Raw genomic sequence first — 18,034 nt, 5'->3', positions numbered from 1 at the left:
AAAAAAAAAAAAAAAAAAAAAAAAAAAAAAAAAAAATCCCCCTCCCCGGCCTTGCCAAACCCCCCCCCCCCCCCCCCCCCCCCCCCGGCAGTTCCTATTGCCTATTATTTCGCAACCTTTCAGAATTATCATTAACTAATAAGGAGAGAGGAAATATCCCTGTTCCATGTTATACACCCAGCCTGTGGTACGGACATCTCAGACTGTGGGCTAGAGAGGGGATCCCTCCAGGCATTCTCATCCACCATCCTCCCTACCTCCACTGCTCATGCCTTCCCAACATAAGCTTGCCAGACCAAGAATACAAAAATAAAAAGCTGTTGTGGGAACTTCAGGCAGTAGGTGTAATGGACACACAGCAGATGGAAATACACCTCTGTTAGGCTAGGTTGTTCAGCATAGGAACACCCTTGCAAGCATCCCTCACAAAATACCCCCGCAGAGATTGGAAAGTAGACACCTGACATCCCAAGATCCGTGTCAGAACCGTAGGATCCCTGCCACATGCAGGGGGCCCGGGAGTGTTGCTTGAAGGAAATTGTTGACGCCAGCCTTTGGCCCCAGTTTTGCAGGTGGATGTGTGTGGGTGCTGGTGGACGTGTAGAAAGAACGTGAGGGCCTTGGAGCTAGCCCTGATTTGAATGTAGGCTCTTCCAACTATCTGACCTCGAGTAAACTACTTGATCTGTCTTGTTGTATTGTTTCTCATTTGTTTAATGGAGGTAATAATGTAGCTCCTTGATTAGGAGGCACAGTGACTGCCCATCAGGGATTAACAATATAATTAGGAGAACCATCTTTTTGGTCAGTCCCATTTCACCAGCTTGTCCAAGAACTAGTTTACCTCCTCTGTCTCTGGCCTCTCCAAAGTATCCTCCATGGAGTGCTTTTCTCCTTGGCCCTACATGTCCCTAAAATGTCAGTGTTCCCCTAGGATCTTTTTTCTCTGCTTTTCTTCATGCTCTGTGTCCTCTCCTGGGGGGATTTCAAGGTTATTAAGTCTGTATGTGTCGTTCGGGTTGCTCTCCTGAAGCCTAGACAAAGCTGAGATCCATGGGTTCCAGCTTCTTCATCTGGAAAGCACCAGCACCCCAGACTCGATGGGCCCACAACCAGACACCGTCTTTTCCTTCTGATGTGCTCACTCCACTGTATTCCCTGTTTTCAGTGAGTTTTTACCACCTCCTTTCCTGCTGTCCAGGCCAGAAACCTACAAGTTTATCTTGCTCTCTCCTTCTCTTTTCCCCATATCGAGCTGGCTCACAGTGAACCCACCTCATCAGTAACTCTTGCACCTACCTGGTCTTCTGCCATTTTGCGGGGGGACCCTCATTTCCATTCTCCCCTCTGATCCCTCGTCCACTTGGGTGCCACAGCAATATTTCATCCATTGCTCCCATTCCCTTGAGGATAAGATCTGAGCACCTGAAGCCAGTCTTTGGTCTCCACTCTTTCTACCCCTCTCTCTGCCCTCTGAGCTCCCGCCATGCCAATCGTTTAGTTCCCTGACTGGCCCATGAATTTCCTCACATCTTCATGCCTTCACATATTCTGTTCCCTCTGCCTTGGCCACCCCTTGTGCCTTGACTTGTGTGGGCAATTCCGGGAGTCCACCAAGATGCCAGCTCCATCAGAGAAGCTATTCCTGATGTCCCTGCAGTCTCTGCAGGGATCTGGATTAATGATCAACCTTTGAACTCCAACCTTTGGTTCCCTGGGCAAGGCTCCCTCAGAGCACTTAGCACTTGTATTCTAACCGTCTGCTTGCTCACTGTTTCTACCTCCAGTCTCTGTGCTCCCAGGGGTTGGGTTTTATTTATAAATTCTCAGAGTTTAGTGCATAGTAGGTGTTCAGTGAATATTTGTTACACAAATGAATGTTTTCTGTTTTTCTTTTAAAGATTGACTTATTTATTTTAGAGAGAAAGAGAGCATGGGGGGAGGGGCAGAGGGAGAGGGAGGGAGAACCTCAAAGCCACCTCTCTGCTGAGCCCGGAGCCCGACACGGGGCTCGATCCCAGGACCCTGAGGTCATGACCCGAGCTGAAATCAAGAGTCGGACGCTGAGCCACCCAGGCACCCCCACAAATGAATGTTTTAATCAGCAAGCCTTTGCTGATCATCTTTTATGCAAGGCATTGGCAAAGCCTTTCCCGGAAAAGATTTCCAATCTAATCTGAGAATAGGTAATTGCTTAGAAGTTGCAGAGTGACTTAATCTGGTCAAAATTCTAGGTTTGCCTGTGCTTCGTGCAATATGATCTAGACACTAAGTGCGAGGGAAGTTAAAATTTGCCACCAACACTGGGGCAATCAGCAGGAGGAGGGCCTGAATTCAACGTGGATAGGTGGCGGGACAGGTAGAGGTAGAGAGGATGTGAAGCAAGGATGTCCAAGAAGCCAGGCAGAGGAGCTTGGTCTGAGCAGAGACTCCATGGTGAGGGCCATGTGCCTGAGTCAGGAGGTCCTTGGTTGTCTGTGGTTAAACTGGGAGGCAGTGGGGAGCCATTGGCTGCCTTTGACCCTGGAGATGTTCTAGGAAGAGTAACCTGGTGGCCGTGTTGGCCGACGGGATTGCAGGTGGCAGAGAGACCAGTGAGGAAGGTATCGCAGTTGTCCGAGTCCTCCATAGAATGGCCTGAACCTGGCCCCAAACAGGGATCTAAATCGCAAGGGAAAACCTCCCGTGAGCTGCAGGGATAATTTATTGCCAGAGCCGGAATGAGCCTTTGCTGTCATTCCAGCCTCGCGTCCTGTTATTTAATGGGGGGTCAAAGGGAAGCCCAGGGAATGGTTAATATTTGAAGCCTGATGGGTTGGAGAAATGGACAGTTGGCAGGCATGAGAGGCTGATGGTCCCTGGGAGCTTAGGAGGATGGGTTTGGTCTAAACACCCTGGCCAGGAGGTAAAAGTGAGGCTGGAGGGCAATGTGCAGTGACGCCCAGATCAGGCCAGGACTCTGTGAACTTTGGCAGGAGACAGCCACACAGAGCCCTGGCCCCGGGCCAAGGCAAGGAGGCTCTGGAAATGCATGTTTACTTTTGGGTGCTCAGCTTGGAGTCTTGCACAGGAAAGAATTTTGTGAATCTCCTTGAGAAGCTGCAGAACCACAGACACACCTGAATCCTATTCATGTTCATCCGGAAACTCGGGCTTTAGAACAATCCTGTTTTTCTTCCTATGTTTGTTTGGTTTGGGTTGGGGGTTGGGGAGAGAAGGAAGGGTGTTGTTCGGGGAGAGTGGGGGCCGTTTGTTTGGCGCAGGTTCATGGGTTCTCAGGGCGCGTCGGCAAGCCTCGCCCCTTATCTGGTTCACTGTTTCACTCCCTCCCCTAAATCCAAACAAAAAATTTAACGTAGCCCAAAGGAGAATAGACAATTTAATAACTCGCCATGGCAGCACTTTGAAAACTGCCGGTTTCAAATGACTAGGCCTGCACATTTTCACCAACTCAGACAATTAAAGGGACTCCAGGGACCTAGGTGGTGCTGATTCTAGTGGTGCGTGTTATCATTAAAAATGGAAAGAGCCTCTGAAAATAGATTCCAGGTTGGGAGAGCTTTTTTCTCTGCTTGATCAGAAAGTAGCCCCGTCCTACGGGGACCGAGGGAAATTGCTTAGTGGCTCACTTTCTCCATTGGAAAATATGCCCATTGGTCCTACCTACTTCCCAGGACTGTCAGGAGGGTGGAATGAGGCCGTAGAGACGCAATGTGCTGCTGACCTGGGTCCAGATGCAGCCGTAAGTGCAAGCGGGAGCTGCTCCCCGTCAGCCACTCATCTGTGGAAAGTGGTGGGTCTGGATGGCATCCCCACCGTGCACCCCATGGCAGGGGTCTGACACTGGACGTCAGTATCCACTTGGTCCTCTCCACGTGTCTCCTGTCGCTTGTCTCCTGGGGCGTGGAGTTGCCGGGAGGCTTGAAGTGGTCATTCTTGGCCACTCCCACCGTCCCCGTGGCAGCTTTCGGGAGGGATTGGGCCTCCCCTCCTTCAGTAGGGAGAGCTGGAGCACAAGGCAACTTGAAGACTTGGAGCTAGCCAGAGGCGGCTGGGATTTCACCTTCCCGTTCCTGGGTGTTCAGTGCACCGTGCATTCCCAGCACGGGCAGAAGGGGCCCGATCTTTTCCCACGTAGCACTGTAGCTTTGGGGTGGGGTGGGGTGGGGGTGGGGCATGAGTGTGTGGGAGGAGGATAGGGCCTCTTGTTCCCTGTTCACGACCCTCCATACCCACCGCAGGGTCCAGGGTTGCCCGATCTGAGAGGCGCCTCACTTGGGCCTCAGTCTTCGGCCCTGAGTTCATTTCTGGCCCGTCTTTGACTTCTCTACACCCTGGGGTGCTGTGGCAGCGATGGGGAGAGGCCCTTGGCCTGCAGGGGAGGAGATGGAGGGTGCCGGGCCTCAGGGGCCATGGCGAGAAGGCTGGTGGGCCCACTTGTGCCCTAACCTCTAGCGGGAACGTCTGTTCTGCCCGCTGTTTGACTGACTTGCAACGGGCTGTGGTTATGAGCTCCTCTGGCTTCACCTTTCAGTCAGTTCAAGGAGGCAGGTTTCTTGCTGACACCGTTGGCAAGAAGTGTGATAATAAACAGCCTCGGAATGAGAGGCCTTGTTAATCCGGTCCCAGCTCCTGCCAAGTTAGGAGCTGCCGAGTCAAGTCAGGGCCATTTCGGGTCCTGATGCACAATCCCAGGGCAAAGTGCTTATCCTGGACGTGGGGTCACGTGGGGGGGGCCACAGGCTCTGGGGCTGCAGCTACAGGAGAACAGGTGCTGGGGAGCGTGTGGGAGGGATGCGTGGACCCCACGCCCACTGTGGAGCTCGCCTTCCTGGCCCTGGCACCCACCCCATCCGGCCCCACTTGGCAGATGAGGGAACAAGACTCTGCCTGCCACACGACAGCCCCAGGCTGCGGAGCCATTTAGGGGCAACGCCATGATGCATCCAAGTGTGTCTGAGCTTTCAGGTGAACCGCGCCGTCTCACGGGACGGGTCAAAGCAGAGGGATGAAGGTGGAGCTGAGCCTCAGAACAGAGTCCCAGCTGTCTCTCTGTGCCCAAACCCAGACCAAGCCCTCATGGGCATAGTGATCATTGAAGGGCATAGAGGCAGAACATGCCTCCCCCATGAAGCGACCTTTGAAGCCAACTTCATATCCACACAACAATATACTAGACACCCTCTCTGCCAGGGATGCTCACCTTTCTCGTCATGAGGCATGGTCTTTGGCTGTCCCAGAGCTCATTAAAGATGCCAGTGAGCGAGACGTAGTGTGGACAGGAGCCCTGAGCCTGTGGCCGGCAGTGGAGATGTCAAAGGCAGACATGCCTTCAGCCAGTCAGGGCACTGGGTGGTGGAGGAGAGGGAGGGAGGGGAGAGAAGAAGGAACAGAGGGAGAGGAAATCAGTGGCTGGCTGCCCATAACTTCCTGGGGGCCCTTGTCCATGGGCTCTTCCCGCCTCTTTGGGGGTCCATCTGCTGCGTGCCATGCTGGGCTTGAGAGAAGGGAACCTGTGGGGTCCTCCCCATCCCCTCCCACTCCTCCAAGAGGAACACAGCATGGGCTGTGGATTGAGGGGACACCCGACCCTGCCCCCGCAACCAGATTTTTAGCTGTGCGACTTGATGCAGGTGGTTTCACCTCTCTCACCAAACGTTTCCTCATCCATAAAATGTGGGACACGATCTGCCCGTGGGGCGGGGGGCTGATGGTTCAGTAGAATGTTGTACATTAGGCTCCTAGCCCAGGTCCCGATGCAGGACTCTCACTCTGGAAGTGCAGAGTCCCTCGTTTTCCACTGATGCAGGACTATGCTCTCTGGCCTCCACTTCTGGGGTATTTGCACAAGTAAAAACTCGATTTTTCAGGGGCGCCTGGGTGGCTCAGTAGGTTGAGCGTCCAACACTTGATTTTGGCTCAGGTCATGATCTCAGGGTCGTGAGATCGAGCACCGTGTCAGGCTCTGCACGCAGTGCGGAATCTGCTTGAGATTCTCTCTCCCTCTGCCCCTCTCTAAAATCTTTTTAAAAACAAAACAACAACAACAACAATAAAAACTTGGGCTTCAGAGTCAGAAAAATGGGGAGGTGAGTCCCTGTTTCATCTGCTAGTTGGGCAACCTTTGGCAAATTATTTAGCATTTCTGAGCTTGTCTTAAACTGCTTCCACATCTGGAAAAGGATGATACTAATAATTACTTATAATTCCACGTTCACACAGCCATTGTGAGGATTAGATGAGGCGGCCCGTCAGAGGGGCCTGCTGGGGGGTAAGGGCCCCACCCAGTCAGCCATCTGTATGACTGAGACTGATCACCCAGTGGGTGGGGCGTGCCCGCCTGCCAGCCCATGGGATGGCACGACATGGGCACTGATGGTCGCACATAAGGGACCAAGCTGGCCTTTCAGCATCAAGCCTAACCCAGATTTCTGTTGATGGTCTTACTGCGTGGAGGGAGTCGTGGGCGAAGGGCTGCTTAGATGAAAGCCATCTCTGTGGTGGGCCTTTGGGTGCACCTGTTCAGCAGCCATGAGCGGTACTTGGAACCTTGTCTGAATCTGACTCAAAGTGAGAGAGAGATTCGTTTTTGCCTCACGTCCGTGTGTCTGCCGTGTAAGGCTCAGGACACTTAGAGAGTGTCAGCATCATGTCCGAGTCCCAGCAGCCGGGATCCAGAAGGACATTTCCCATGTTAGTCTTCAGCTGACCCTTTTCTTTCCCATCCTCTTTCTTTCTCTCTCCTTCTCTTCCTTTCTAAGCCCTTCTGTCCTTCTACATTCCCTCCCTCCCCCCCTTCTTCCACTTCTCCTTTCATCCTGTGTTCCTGCTTTAGTTTCTTGACTCCTCCTTCTCGTTCTCTCTGTTCTTCCTCCGCTTGGTTCTCCTGTCTCTCTTGGGTCTGCTCTTTCTCCTCCTCTCCTTCCTCTTCTTTTCTAGGGACTTGAGTGGTCTTCTCTTGACCACATTTCACATGGGCGCCTGGAAGTATTATGTGCAAAGTGAAGCCGAGCCCATTCTTTAAAAAGTAATGTTTTAGTTTCTGACCTTGAAAATGAAAGGTGCTCATTATAGACAATTTGCAAAATATAATAAAAAAGAGAAAATAGTCCCTGTTTCCTGACACAGTCCTTGTTAGGATCTGGGAGTATTTATTTCTGGTTACTCAATGGTGTGTACTGAGTGCCGCCTCCATGCAGGCTCCATATAGAAACTGGGTCTGCGGCAGCAAATAACACAGGGTCCCCGGCCCGTGGAGCTTCCTTGCAGGTGGAGGGAGGCCATCAACACACGTCGAGCAAATACAAAAGACGGTTTTGGGTGGAGATGACTATTGTAAAGGTGATCACATGGGTGGTCGGGAAGGCGGAGTGCCGGGGCAAGTCACAGGATCAAGGAGACCTGGTGTCTAAATGACGCAAAAGGCCTGGGCAGGCGGAGAGCAGGGGAAAAAGGGTTTATGGGGAGAGAAGGCTGAGCACACAGGCCCGGGTGGGGTCCTGCTTGGGGTATGTGAGGAGCAGAGAGAAGGCCAGCATGGCTAAGCATATTGAGTGAGGGGGAGTCTTGAATGTTATCATATGTGGTGATGGAAAGCCTTTGGAGGGTTTTGGTATGGGGGAGTGCCCTGCATGGGTCTGCATTTTTAGAATACCTTCTGGTAGCTGCGTGGAGAGTGCATTGTGGAGACACGAATGGGAGGCAGAAGAGCCGTTAGGGGGATGTGGCAGTAGTTCGGGGGAGACTGGGGGGGCTTGGACAAGGGGGGCACAGTCTTTCATTGTTTTAAGTATTTGTGATGCTAGTATCTATATTGTGTAATTGTGCATATATCTAGATCATTTATTGAGTACTTTCCAGGTACTATGCATTGTGTGAAGCACTTTATATATACATTATCTCATTCATTTTTCACACGACCCTATGAGGCTGGCATAGTAATCTTCATCTGCAGATGAAGAAACCGAAACTCAGAGAGGGAAATTTAAAAAAGGGGAGGGCGGAGCACCAAGAGTTCTTGTCCCTTAAAACAGACCTTATTAGGAAATGGGGGAGGCGTATTTCTTTCTGGTCCCCAAGTTTATAACACACTGGTGGCAGAATCAACTCAAACCCAAGTGTGACTCCCTTCACACTTTAACCACTACCCTGGACGTCGACAACCCTGCCAAGCTATTAGTGTTACTGTATAAGCAGCTCCCTGTAGGCAGTAGCTCAGCCTCGTGGATCACTCATCTGTTCTCATGATTCTATCTACCAAGTAGTCACATGCACAAACGAACGCTTATTGTTTACTTACCTGGAAATGCTATGGGTCAGTCGGGTGGCTCTGCTGAGCAGGGCTGGACTCGCACCTCGAGGGAGCTGACCTAGACTGGCCTGTTCCGCGTGCCCACGTGCCCCTCACTCCCCAGTAGGCTGGACCGAGCAGGTCTCGGGGGTGACAGAGAGCTGGAGAGCAGCCGTGGCAGGCACAGTCTCTTTCGGTCCAGCCTCAGAGCTGACACTGTCACATCTGCCACACTCTGTTGGCCAGAGCAAGTCACAGTACCAGCCCAGATTCAAGGCATGGGGAAATAAGACTCTGCCTGGGACTGCAAAGCCACATGGAACAGAACATGGGTAGAGGGAAGGGGGAGGCCTCTGACTCTTAGGATGCAGCTGCTTTTGCAGACTTGCTTGGTGAACAAGAGAAGAGGTTCCTGCCGTCAGAACAGAGACAGGCTAATTGGCCTCGGGGTCCACAAAGCCCATATCCTTCGGAGGAGGTACTTGTGAGATTTTTATTTAATCCCTGTACGTATCATGAGCACTCTTTAGGGACTCGCTAGTGTTACTACGTTCTTCTAAGTTAATTGGCTCCCTGTAATGGAAGGGATTCTCAGAAGCAGTGGTGTTTTATAGCAGAATAGGCTGTGACCCCCGATGGCAGTTTTCTTCTGAAAGCAGTGGGTGCAAAGAGGGTAAATGGTGCTATTTCAAATCAACTTATGGCCATCCAGGGTCCAGAGGTGATGGCAAGCCAATGGACCACAAACTGGTTATGGGGAGGAGAGAAAGAGCTTGGACCAAGATCTGGGAACAGTCTTCGAATCACGAGGAAGTTCACCCGTCAGTGCTAATAGAGAACACTTCAGCCAAAACCAGATTACTTTCTCTTTTCTCGGCCATCCTTTATAGAGAATAATGCTCGCCAGTGATAAACACTGGAGTATTATCTGTCCTGACATTACTGCTACAGATCTAAGGTTTTGTTTACTTAACTGCCTGAACAAGAAGCACAACCAAAAGGTTGGAGGTGTTGCAATTAGCCTTGAGGATGAAACAGCAACTACAGCTATGACTTATTATTGCTTTGACGAAGCCATAGCGTAAACAAACCATTGACTTGAAAAGAGATAAGGACACAGGACACAGATTGTTGCTGTCCCCGTTCACCGGTGACTTCTAGCCAGTCAGCTAATTGGACACAAGATGCTAACTTCTTGTTGAAGTATATAAAAAATCGCCGATCTTCAGTTATCCTATTTGGAGGTTTAGTCATGGTTAATCTGTGACAAAAGTGGAGGCCAGTTCTGTGTTTGAAGGTAATTTCTCATCTTCTTCCAGATTTCAGTTCTTTTGTTCCACGCTTTCCTCCAGAAATCCTCCCTGGCCCTTTTGGAAATGACTTTCATCAAGATGTTTTTAAAAAAAAGAAAACATGGGCGCCTGGGTGGCTCAGTCATTAAGCGTCTGCCTTCAGCTCAGGTCATGATCCCAGAGTCCTGGGATCGAGTCCCGCATCGGGCTCCCTGCTCAGCGGGAAGCCTGCTTCTTCCTCTCCCACTCCCCCTGCTTGTGTTCCTGCCCTCGCTGTCTCTGTTTCTGTCAAATAAATAAATAAAATCTTTAAAAAAAAAATAAAAAATAAATAAAAAAAGAAAACAGTGTGTCTGCAAACTGCAGAGTCTACAACATGGGGTTGATCTTGTGTAGCCCGGATCTTTCAAAGCAAGCCTTCGAGAAACCCCAGGCTCAGACTTAACAAATATGGGAGAAAACCACACGATCATCTCAACAGATTCTAAAAAGGCATTTGAGGAAATGTAATGCACCGTTTCTGATTAAAAAAAAGAAAGAAAGAAAGAACTCTCAGTACAATATGTTGGAACTGCCTTAGTTTGTCAAACTGCACCCATTAGGATGCTAGAAAACAAACCTTCATACTTGAACACTTCCTAGGAAGTATTAAAAACTTCTTCCATTAAAGGCTGGGATAAGACACAATCTCTAGTCTTTACCCATGTTACTCCTCCTTGTCTTGCAGAGCCTAGCTAATGCAGTGAGGTTTTATGAAAGTAGGAATTATCAACACGGAAAGGAAGCAACAATTGTCCCCAGAGGCAGAAGATAAGATTGTTAGTTTTCTCTTAGAAAACCAAGTTGGCAGTGCTAGAGCAATTAGGACTAATTAGAGAGTAAAAGGGGCTGGATATAAACCCAGTGTTTTAAAACCAGTAGTTTCCTCAACCCCAGCAATAACCAATTACAACTATTGCCAATAGTTGTAAACCAAAATTTACACTAGGAACAACTACTATAAAACGTTTAAGAGATATACCTAGCAATAAATATGAATAGTTAAAATGAAGAAAACTGGGGCGCCTGGATGGCTCAGTCGTTAAGCGTCTGCCTTTGGCTCAGGTCATGATCCCGGGGTCCTGGGATCGAGCCCCGCATCGGGCTCCCTGCTCGGCGGGAAGCCTGCTTCTCCCTCTCCTCCTCCCCCTGCTTGTGTTCCCTCTCTCGCTGTGTCTCTCTCTGTCAAATAAATAAATAAAATCTTTTAAAAAAATAAAATAAAAATTAAAAAATAAAATGAAGAAAACTATAAGCCTTAACTGCTAGGTGTAAGAAAAAGACGAAGGGCGCCTGGGTGGCTCAGTCGTTAAGTGTCTGCCTTCGGCTCAGGTCATGATCCCAGAGTCCTGGGATTGAGCCCCACATCGGGCTCCCTCCTCGGGGGGAAGCCTGCTTCTCCCTCTCCCCCTCCCGCTGCTTGTGTTCCTGCTCTCGCTATCTCTGTCTCTGTCAAATAAATAAATAAAATCTTTAAAAAAAAAAAAGAAAAAGACCAAAAAATAAATAAATAAAAATGGACAGTTATACTATGGGTATACTCAATATTTTAAAGACCTCACTTGTCCCCAAATTGACTCATAGCTTTCATGCAGTCTTCATTCAAAAATCTCAAAAAAGAACCCCACAAAAATCTCAATAATAACTTTATAACTTAATTGGTATATTCTGGAATTCATCTTAAAGAATATAAGAACACCAAAGAAAATTTTTCAGGGACGCCTGGGTGGCTCAGTCAGTTAAGCATCTGCCTTCAGCTCAGGTCATGATCCCAGGGTCCTGGGATCGAGCCCCACATTGGGCTCCTTGCTCAGCGGGGAGCCTGCTTCTCCCTCTACCTGATGCTTCCCCTGCTTGTGTTCTCTCTCTGACGAATAAATAAATAAAATCTTAAAAAAGCAAAAAGGAAACTTTATTTAGAAAGAAAAAAAAATACAAAGAAAATTTTCCAAAAAAGAACAGTAAGGGGTGCAGAACTTGCCTTGTCAAATATCAAGCCTTACTGATATTATTATATTAAGACATTTAGAAAACATTAAAATTCCTTGCTTATATTATACACAAAACTAAATCCTAGGTGACTTGCAATTTTAAAAATACAAATCCATTATAGTTGTATTAGAGAAAAGTATAGAGTAATATATACATATATAAATACATATATGTGTATATATAGAGAGATGTATACATATGTGTGCATATATAATATAATTTTTGGGTAGAAGATAAGGAAGTTAGGAGCCAAAAAGGAGAAGATTTCAAGATATTACTACATTACAATGTAAGGTCTTGCCAATAGTTGAAAACTCTATAAGCAAAGTTAGAAAACAAACAATAGTCTGGGAGAAAATATTTTCTATAGATAAATCAGATGAAAGGATTATATCCAATCTATAAAGAGTTCTTACAAATGAGTAAGCAACAAAATCCATTTAAAAGGGAGCAAAAGACAGGAAGAGGTGGTGCATAGCAGAAGAAATAAATACTTGATAAATAGTTGAGATGTTCAGTCTCACTAGTAATAAGGGAAATGCAAATTAAAACAATAGTGATATTTGTATCTATCAGATTGACATTTTAAAAATTAATATTGTGGGCGCCTGGGTGGCTCAGTTGGTTAAGCGACTGCCTTCGGCTCAGGTCATGATCCTGGAGTCCCTGGATCGAGTCCGCATCGGGCTCCCTGCTCGGCAGGGAGCCTGCTTCTGCCTCTGACCCTCCCCCCTCTCATGTGCTCTCTCTCTCTCATTCTCTCTGTCTCAAATAAATAAATAAAAAATCTTTAAAAAAAATTTTTTTTAATTAATATTGTGCAGAAATGCATTCATAAATGTTGGTACAAGTATAAATAGAAATGACAGTTTAGCAGTACAGTTATAAATATAAAATGTACATACCTTTTGGATGAGCAGCCCCACTTCTAGGAATCTCTTCTCCAAAAATACCTAAAAATCCATCAGTTGGGAATGAGTGGGTAAATACTACTCACACGCTTTTTTTTTTTTTTTTTTAAGATTTTATTTATTGGGCGCCTGGGTGGCTCAGGCGGTTAAGCGTCTCCCTTCGGCTCAGGTCATGATCCCGGAGTCCTGTGATCAAGTCCTGCATCAGGCTCCCTGCTTGGTAGGGAGTCTGCTTCTCTCTCTGCCCCTCACCCTGCTCATCCTTTCTCTCTCTCTCTTGCGCATGCACGCTCTCTCTCTCTCTTTCTCAAATAAAATTTTTAAAATTTTTCAAAAAAAAAAGATTTTATTTACTTATGAGAGAGAGAGAAAGCAAGAGAGAGAGATCACGGAGGGAGAAGGAGATGTGGGGCTCAATTCTAGGACCCTGAGATCATGACCTGAGCTGAAGGCAGACACTTAACCGACTGAGCCACCCAGGTGCCTCAGGACTACTCACCCTTTAAAAAGAACAAAGTAGTTCTATCTGTACTAACATGGGAAATTGTATATCATATATTGAAAAAGTAATTTAAGATATGTGAGTAGTATAATCCTATTTGAGTTAAATCATTTATGTGTCTGCACCTAAGGTTCACATCAAGCAGTTAAGGGCAGTCACCTCTGGGAAGAGAGGCAAGATGGACTGGGGACAGGGGAGAGGAGCACTTCTTGACACATTTCTGCATTTGTTGAAATTTTGCAATGAACATCTTTGGTAATTTACAAAGTTTATATAATGATACATTCTTAGGTTGAAAATCCTTCCATTAAAATTTTGAAAATCCACAAAAATAGGACAAAATAATAAAGATCCTCCTTTCCATTGACCCAATGGCACTGTTGACATTTTGGAATAAAGGGAGGGAAAGTGAGTCCAGCAGAGTCAACTCCTTAGAAAATATAGATGAACAAGATGGCCTGAGGGTATCTTTGGGGAGAAAGAGGACCTGGTTGTGTTTCTCAGGTTCACCTGGATCTGTTGCCATTTGCTGTCTGACCCTGGGGAAGCCACTGACCTCATCTATGGTCCCGTTAAGTTTTCTGCATTCTGCAGGTAGGCCTGACCTACTTCCATGGAAGAAAGGGCTGGAGAGAAAGAATGCCAAGAAAGGTTCTGCCTGAATGTGCAGTGTTATTGTTAGAATGTCCACGAATGAATGTCAGAGCCCAGTGTCTCAGAGGACCACCGTTAAAATGAGGAATACTCTTTGTAGATGCTGACCTCTGAAGTGGGTACCATGGCGAGGAGTGGGCTGGGCATAAAGTAGATAAAACATGAAAGGCCATGTTGCCCAGTAGAGGAGGGGTGTGTGTGTGTGTGTGTGTGTGTGTGTGTGTGAAGCTTAACATTTATAAAGCAATAAAGAAGAACACTGCAATATAACATCATAACAGAATTCTGAAGTAACTTGGAGCAATTAGGTTTGGGAAATATTAATTACGAGATGCTTCCAGAGGGTAGGAGAGGGTGCATATGCCTGGGCATGTGTCTAGGTTGTGGGGGAGGTGGTGTTGGACGGTGCCAGGAGCGATAGGGCATTGGGGAGCTTTGTTACTAAGTTCAAAGAGAATTTCTAAAGGGAAAATAAAATCCCCGTTTGACTCAGATATGGCTCATTGTCTGAGGCAATGTCAAGAGGCACAAGATCAGATCTAGCTTGACACCATCCAATACCAAACCCAGCAGTGTCTAGAAGCCGGCGCTGAGCTGCAGCTCGGCTAATGAGAAATCTCTGTCCTCTGCCAATGCCTCGGGGGCCCAGCTCTTCGTCTTTGGCAAGCAGGATACAAAGAGAGCTCAAAGCGGAGTGAGGACCTCAGAGGTCACCCCGAACATTCATTTTGCAGGCTCCCCACCAGGCCTTTCCAGAAAACAGATGAGGGTGGTTTTACAGTTCAGCTAGAATGGGAGTCAGTGGCTTCGCAATCCAACCTGGGGTAGGTTTTAATGAAACCTGAAGGACGTTTCACATGCCGTCCAGCCATTAGCAGTGAGGGGTACAGGTTGCAGCCAAACACCGCCAGGCGGTCTCCTCTCATTTATTCTCTGGGTGTGAAGGGAGCAATTGTAAAATTCAGAGGGAATTAGAAGTTAAGATTCAGAGCCGCCCACGTAAACATCACGGGCTGTTATTAAGTTCACTTTCACCGTCGTTCGGGGGGACGACGTTTGTGCGTTTCGGTGGTTGGGCCTGCAGAACCCTCACGGGGGAGCCCGGTCCTCCCCGACGTGTCCTTTCTAATTTGTGAAATACCTCCTGAACCCACCCTCTTCCCACTGTCGCCGCCGGGGTCATCACAGCAGCCTGGAAGCCAGCTCTGTCTCCCGCCGTGCCTCCTTCAGTCCGTTCCTCATGCTGCCTGAGCCCGCTTTCCCAACTTGAGCTCTGCTTGTCCCTTCGGAGCGCAGGGTCCTTCCGTGACACTCAGGGCCTGGTATGGTGTCCCCACTGCGCACCCTCCTGACCACATCTCCTGCATTATGCCTCTCTCCACTCCGTCAGTGCTATAGCTACCCAAGGCTACCGTGGCCCCTCGAAGAGAGAGCCCCCTGGCTTGTTTTTGTCCCTGGATTACCTTTTTTGCTAATCACTGTTTGTCTCAAGTCGCAGCTACACCAAGCGTCACCTCTAGAAAGTGTCCCGAACCTCCTTTGTGTTAGGTACTGTCCCCCACGCTCCGGAAGCACGGGAGGTTTACGTCTGTCCCCGCCCCTTCACTGTATCCCAATGGGCTCGTTATGGGTCTGATTCCTTACTCGCCTGGAAAACACCTTAAAGGTAAAAATCAGAGTGCCTGGCACATAGTTGGTGCTCCATGAATGTGTTACAGGAAAGAATGAATGCATGTAATTTTTTATTTAGTTTGCAAACATGCGTGTGGGTCTTTGTTTTGCCTGATCTGACATGAGTTAAAGTCATCAGCCTGCTGTGTTCTTAGTAACACGGTGAGGATGAATAAAATAAGCACTGTTAGTCACATAGGAAGTCGAAGACTCTTGCCACTCATCCTGGAGTATCATCAAGTAGTTGTCTAACGGGGCTGCAGTGGTGTTGCTGAATGAAAGCTCCTGCCTTGTTCCAGGTCAGCTGCTGCCAGCAAACCGCAATACACCAAGTCCCATCGATCCTGACACCATCCAGGTCCCGGTGGGTTATGAGCCAGACCCGGCAGACCTTGCCCTCTCCAGCATCCCTGGCCAGGAAATGTTTGACCCTCGCAAACGCAAGTTCTCTGAGGAAGAACTGAAGCCACAGCCCATGATCAAGAAAGCACGCAAAGTCTTCATCCCCGATGATCTGAAGGTAAATTGGAACTGGTCATCAGGCTTTGGGCACATGGAGGGTGGGATCAAGAGGCAGCTTAAAAGCGTGACCTCCAGGAAGATCACACAAGCCAGTGAACAAAGGACTTGTAATTTCTGATCCTATTTCTTGGCATGTGACTCTAGGCAAGTTGCTTCCTCCCTGGGTGTCTTCTGAAATATGCCTTTCATGTCTTGATATAGCACAGAAATAAGGAGAAGAAATAAAATGTTGGAGTGATTTACAATCCATGGAGGAAACGAACCTGCTACTATCTGCAGGGAAGCCTAGGAAAGCCCAATAAAATAAAACCAAAATCTTTCAGGGTTGGAGAGAGAAAGGAAATTATTTGCAAAGGACATCTGGACCGCAAAGTCCTTCAAGGGTTACCTTACCTTGGGGAATTTATTGATAATCAGTTGCTTCCTCTGCCTTATAGGCCCCAGGGAGTAACAACAAGAGATAGGACCTCTCTCCACCCTCGGGTGACCTAGGTGGGATTTTCTTAAGGAAGCTGGTGGGTTCCCTTACATATTTATATGTAATGTTTATGCTGTGTCTTAAATAATGATCACTTGAATATCGCAACAAAAGGTTAATTCCAGGTTGTTTCTCTTCTGCTACGTTGAGGGGACATATTATTTATAAAGGAAAATAGATTTACCTTACAAAGTCTGATACAACTTGAAACAAAATTAATCTGACACATTTAACAATAATTAGGAAGAGGATTCTTTCCAAAATTATGCCATGTCCACTAATCCCAAAATAGAACCATTTTTGATTAGCCATGGCTTAGAATTTTTTGGTTTATGGTTCCTTCCAATCATATGGACAATAGAGATGTGATTGTATACATTCGAGGCCTTGAAACCAGGCATAATTAGCCTTTTTCCAGCTTCTGACCCCCCCATTTCTCAAAACTAACTGTGGTGTGGATGGAGAGTCACTTGTAGGCTGGGCACATGCGAGTTTGGGACATGGTCTTGGAACCGATTTAGACCGGTTACCTGTTTGTGCTATCTAGGAAGAGCACTGGGGGAAAAGGAAATCAGCAGATTGAAATTGCTGCTGTTATCAATGTACGAGATTATCTTAGTGAGGCGGACTCATCAAATGTCAGGGCTGAAAGGGACCTCAGGAGTTCCTTAGACCAAAATTACCGTTTTGCAGTTGAGGAAATGGAGCAGGGAGAGAGGCGAAGTAAGGTGAACTCTGCTGGTTCGTGGAAGGCCTGGTCCCCGAGTCTTCCAGTTTCCAGAAATGTCACTGCAGCATGTTGGCCCTGCCAAGAGCCACAAGAGGGGCCCTTGGGGGACAAACCAGTAGCTGTCCCCTAAGAATCCGAAGAGTAAAGTTCACAGTAGACACACCATGAAACCTAAACAAGTCTGGGAACTGATGGTCAGACTATGAGAGGGTAAGAAAGAGCCAGGGGATCAGGCCCTGGGCAGCTGAGTCTCTCAACTGGACGCTTTTCCTTCTCTTAGCCATCTGATCCTGCTTGTGTCTTAGAGCTCGTCTCTTCAACTCAACTGAGGAGCCATGCAGCATGTGTCTGCTTTTGATCAGAGAGCAGTTTGGAAGGATGATCCTGAGCAGTAGCTCTAACTTGCAGCCAGACCTTCCCAGGGTCTCCAGATTTACGAGTTCAAAGCAAAGAGCAGGCTTACTGAATAATCCAGGTCAGCCTGGCAACCCAGAGGCCTTGGGAAAACTGTGCTGGAACTATGCATAGTACTGCTGTCACGGCCGGGCCTGACCTTCTCCCATGGCAGGTGGGTAGCAGGCAGGACCGTTCTCCTGCCAAGTGTCCTTGGATTTCTGCAGTTATGAGGGAAGCCTCAGGCCACAGGCCATGATCTCATGTGGAAATGAGAAGCAGCGCTGTAACATAATTCTACTTCTGGCAGAGAGGACTGAGCTGGAGGTGGGTGGGAGAGGTGTTTGTGGCCCCTAGCATTGGGCGAGCAAACCAGTCAAGCGAAATGGCCCCGTCAGTAAATGGTCTTCCCCACAGCTGTGGGAACCCTCCCTGGCACCATTCGTTGGGCTTAGCACACTTCTCCTGGGAGAAGTAAGCAGTGTTGGTCTTGGGATTCCTAGCTGAGAATCAGTTTAATCACCTTGATGTCTTCATGCTTTTAACTGTTCATTTGTTCA

At 48.0% G+C, this 18,034-nt stretch overlaps 1 protein-coding gene across 5 annotated transcripts in view; it reads left to right on the top strand.

Moving 5' to 3' along the window:
• Positions 1–18,034, top strand: part of HLF (HLF transcription factor, PAR bZIP family member) — an 80,668-nt gene that overhangs the window by 55,367 nt on the left and 7,267 nt on the right. For all 5 annotated transcript variants that reach the window (XM_021704226.2, XM_021704225.2, XM_021704224.2 and 2 more), the window contains exon 3: positions 15,651–15,871. In XM_021704226.2, the coding sequence (XP_021559901.1) occupies positions 15,651–15,871 (221 nt within the window). The remainder of the gene's footprint in view (positions 1–15,650; positions 15,872–18,034) is intronic.

The sequence above is a fragment of the Neomonachus schauinslandi genome, chromosome 15 (assembly GCF_002201575.2).
Source record: "Neomonachus schauinslandi chromosome 15, ASM220157v2, whole genome shotgun sequence".
NCBI classification, from domain to species: domain Eukaryota; kingdom Metazoa; phylum Chordata; class Mammalia; order Carnivora; family Phocidae; genus Neomonachus; species Neomonachus schauinslandi.
Note: the sequence above shows the minus strand (reverse complement) of the source record. Positions and strands in the feature narration are given on the sequence as shown.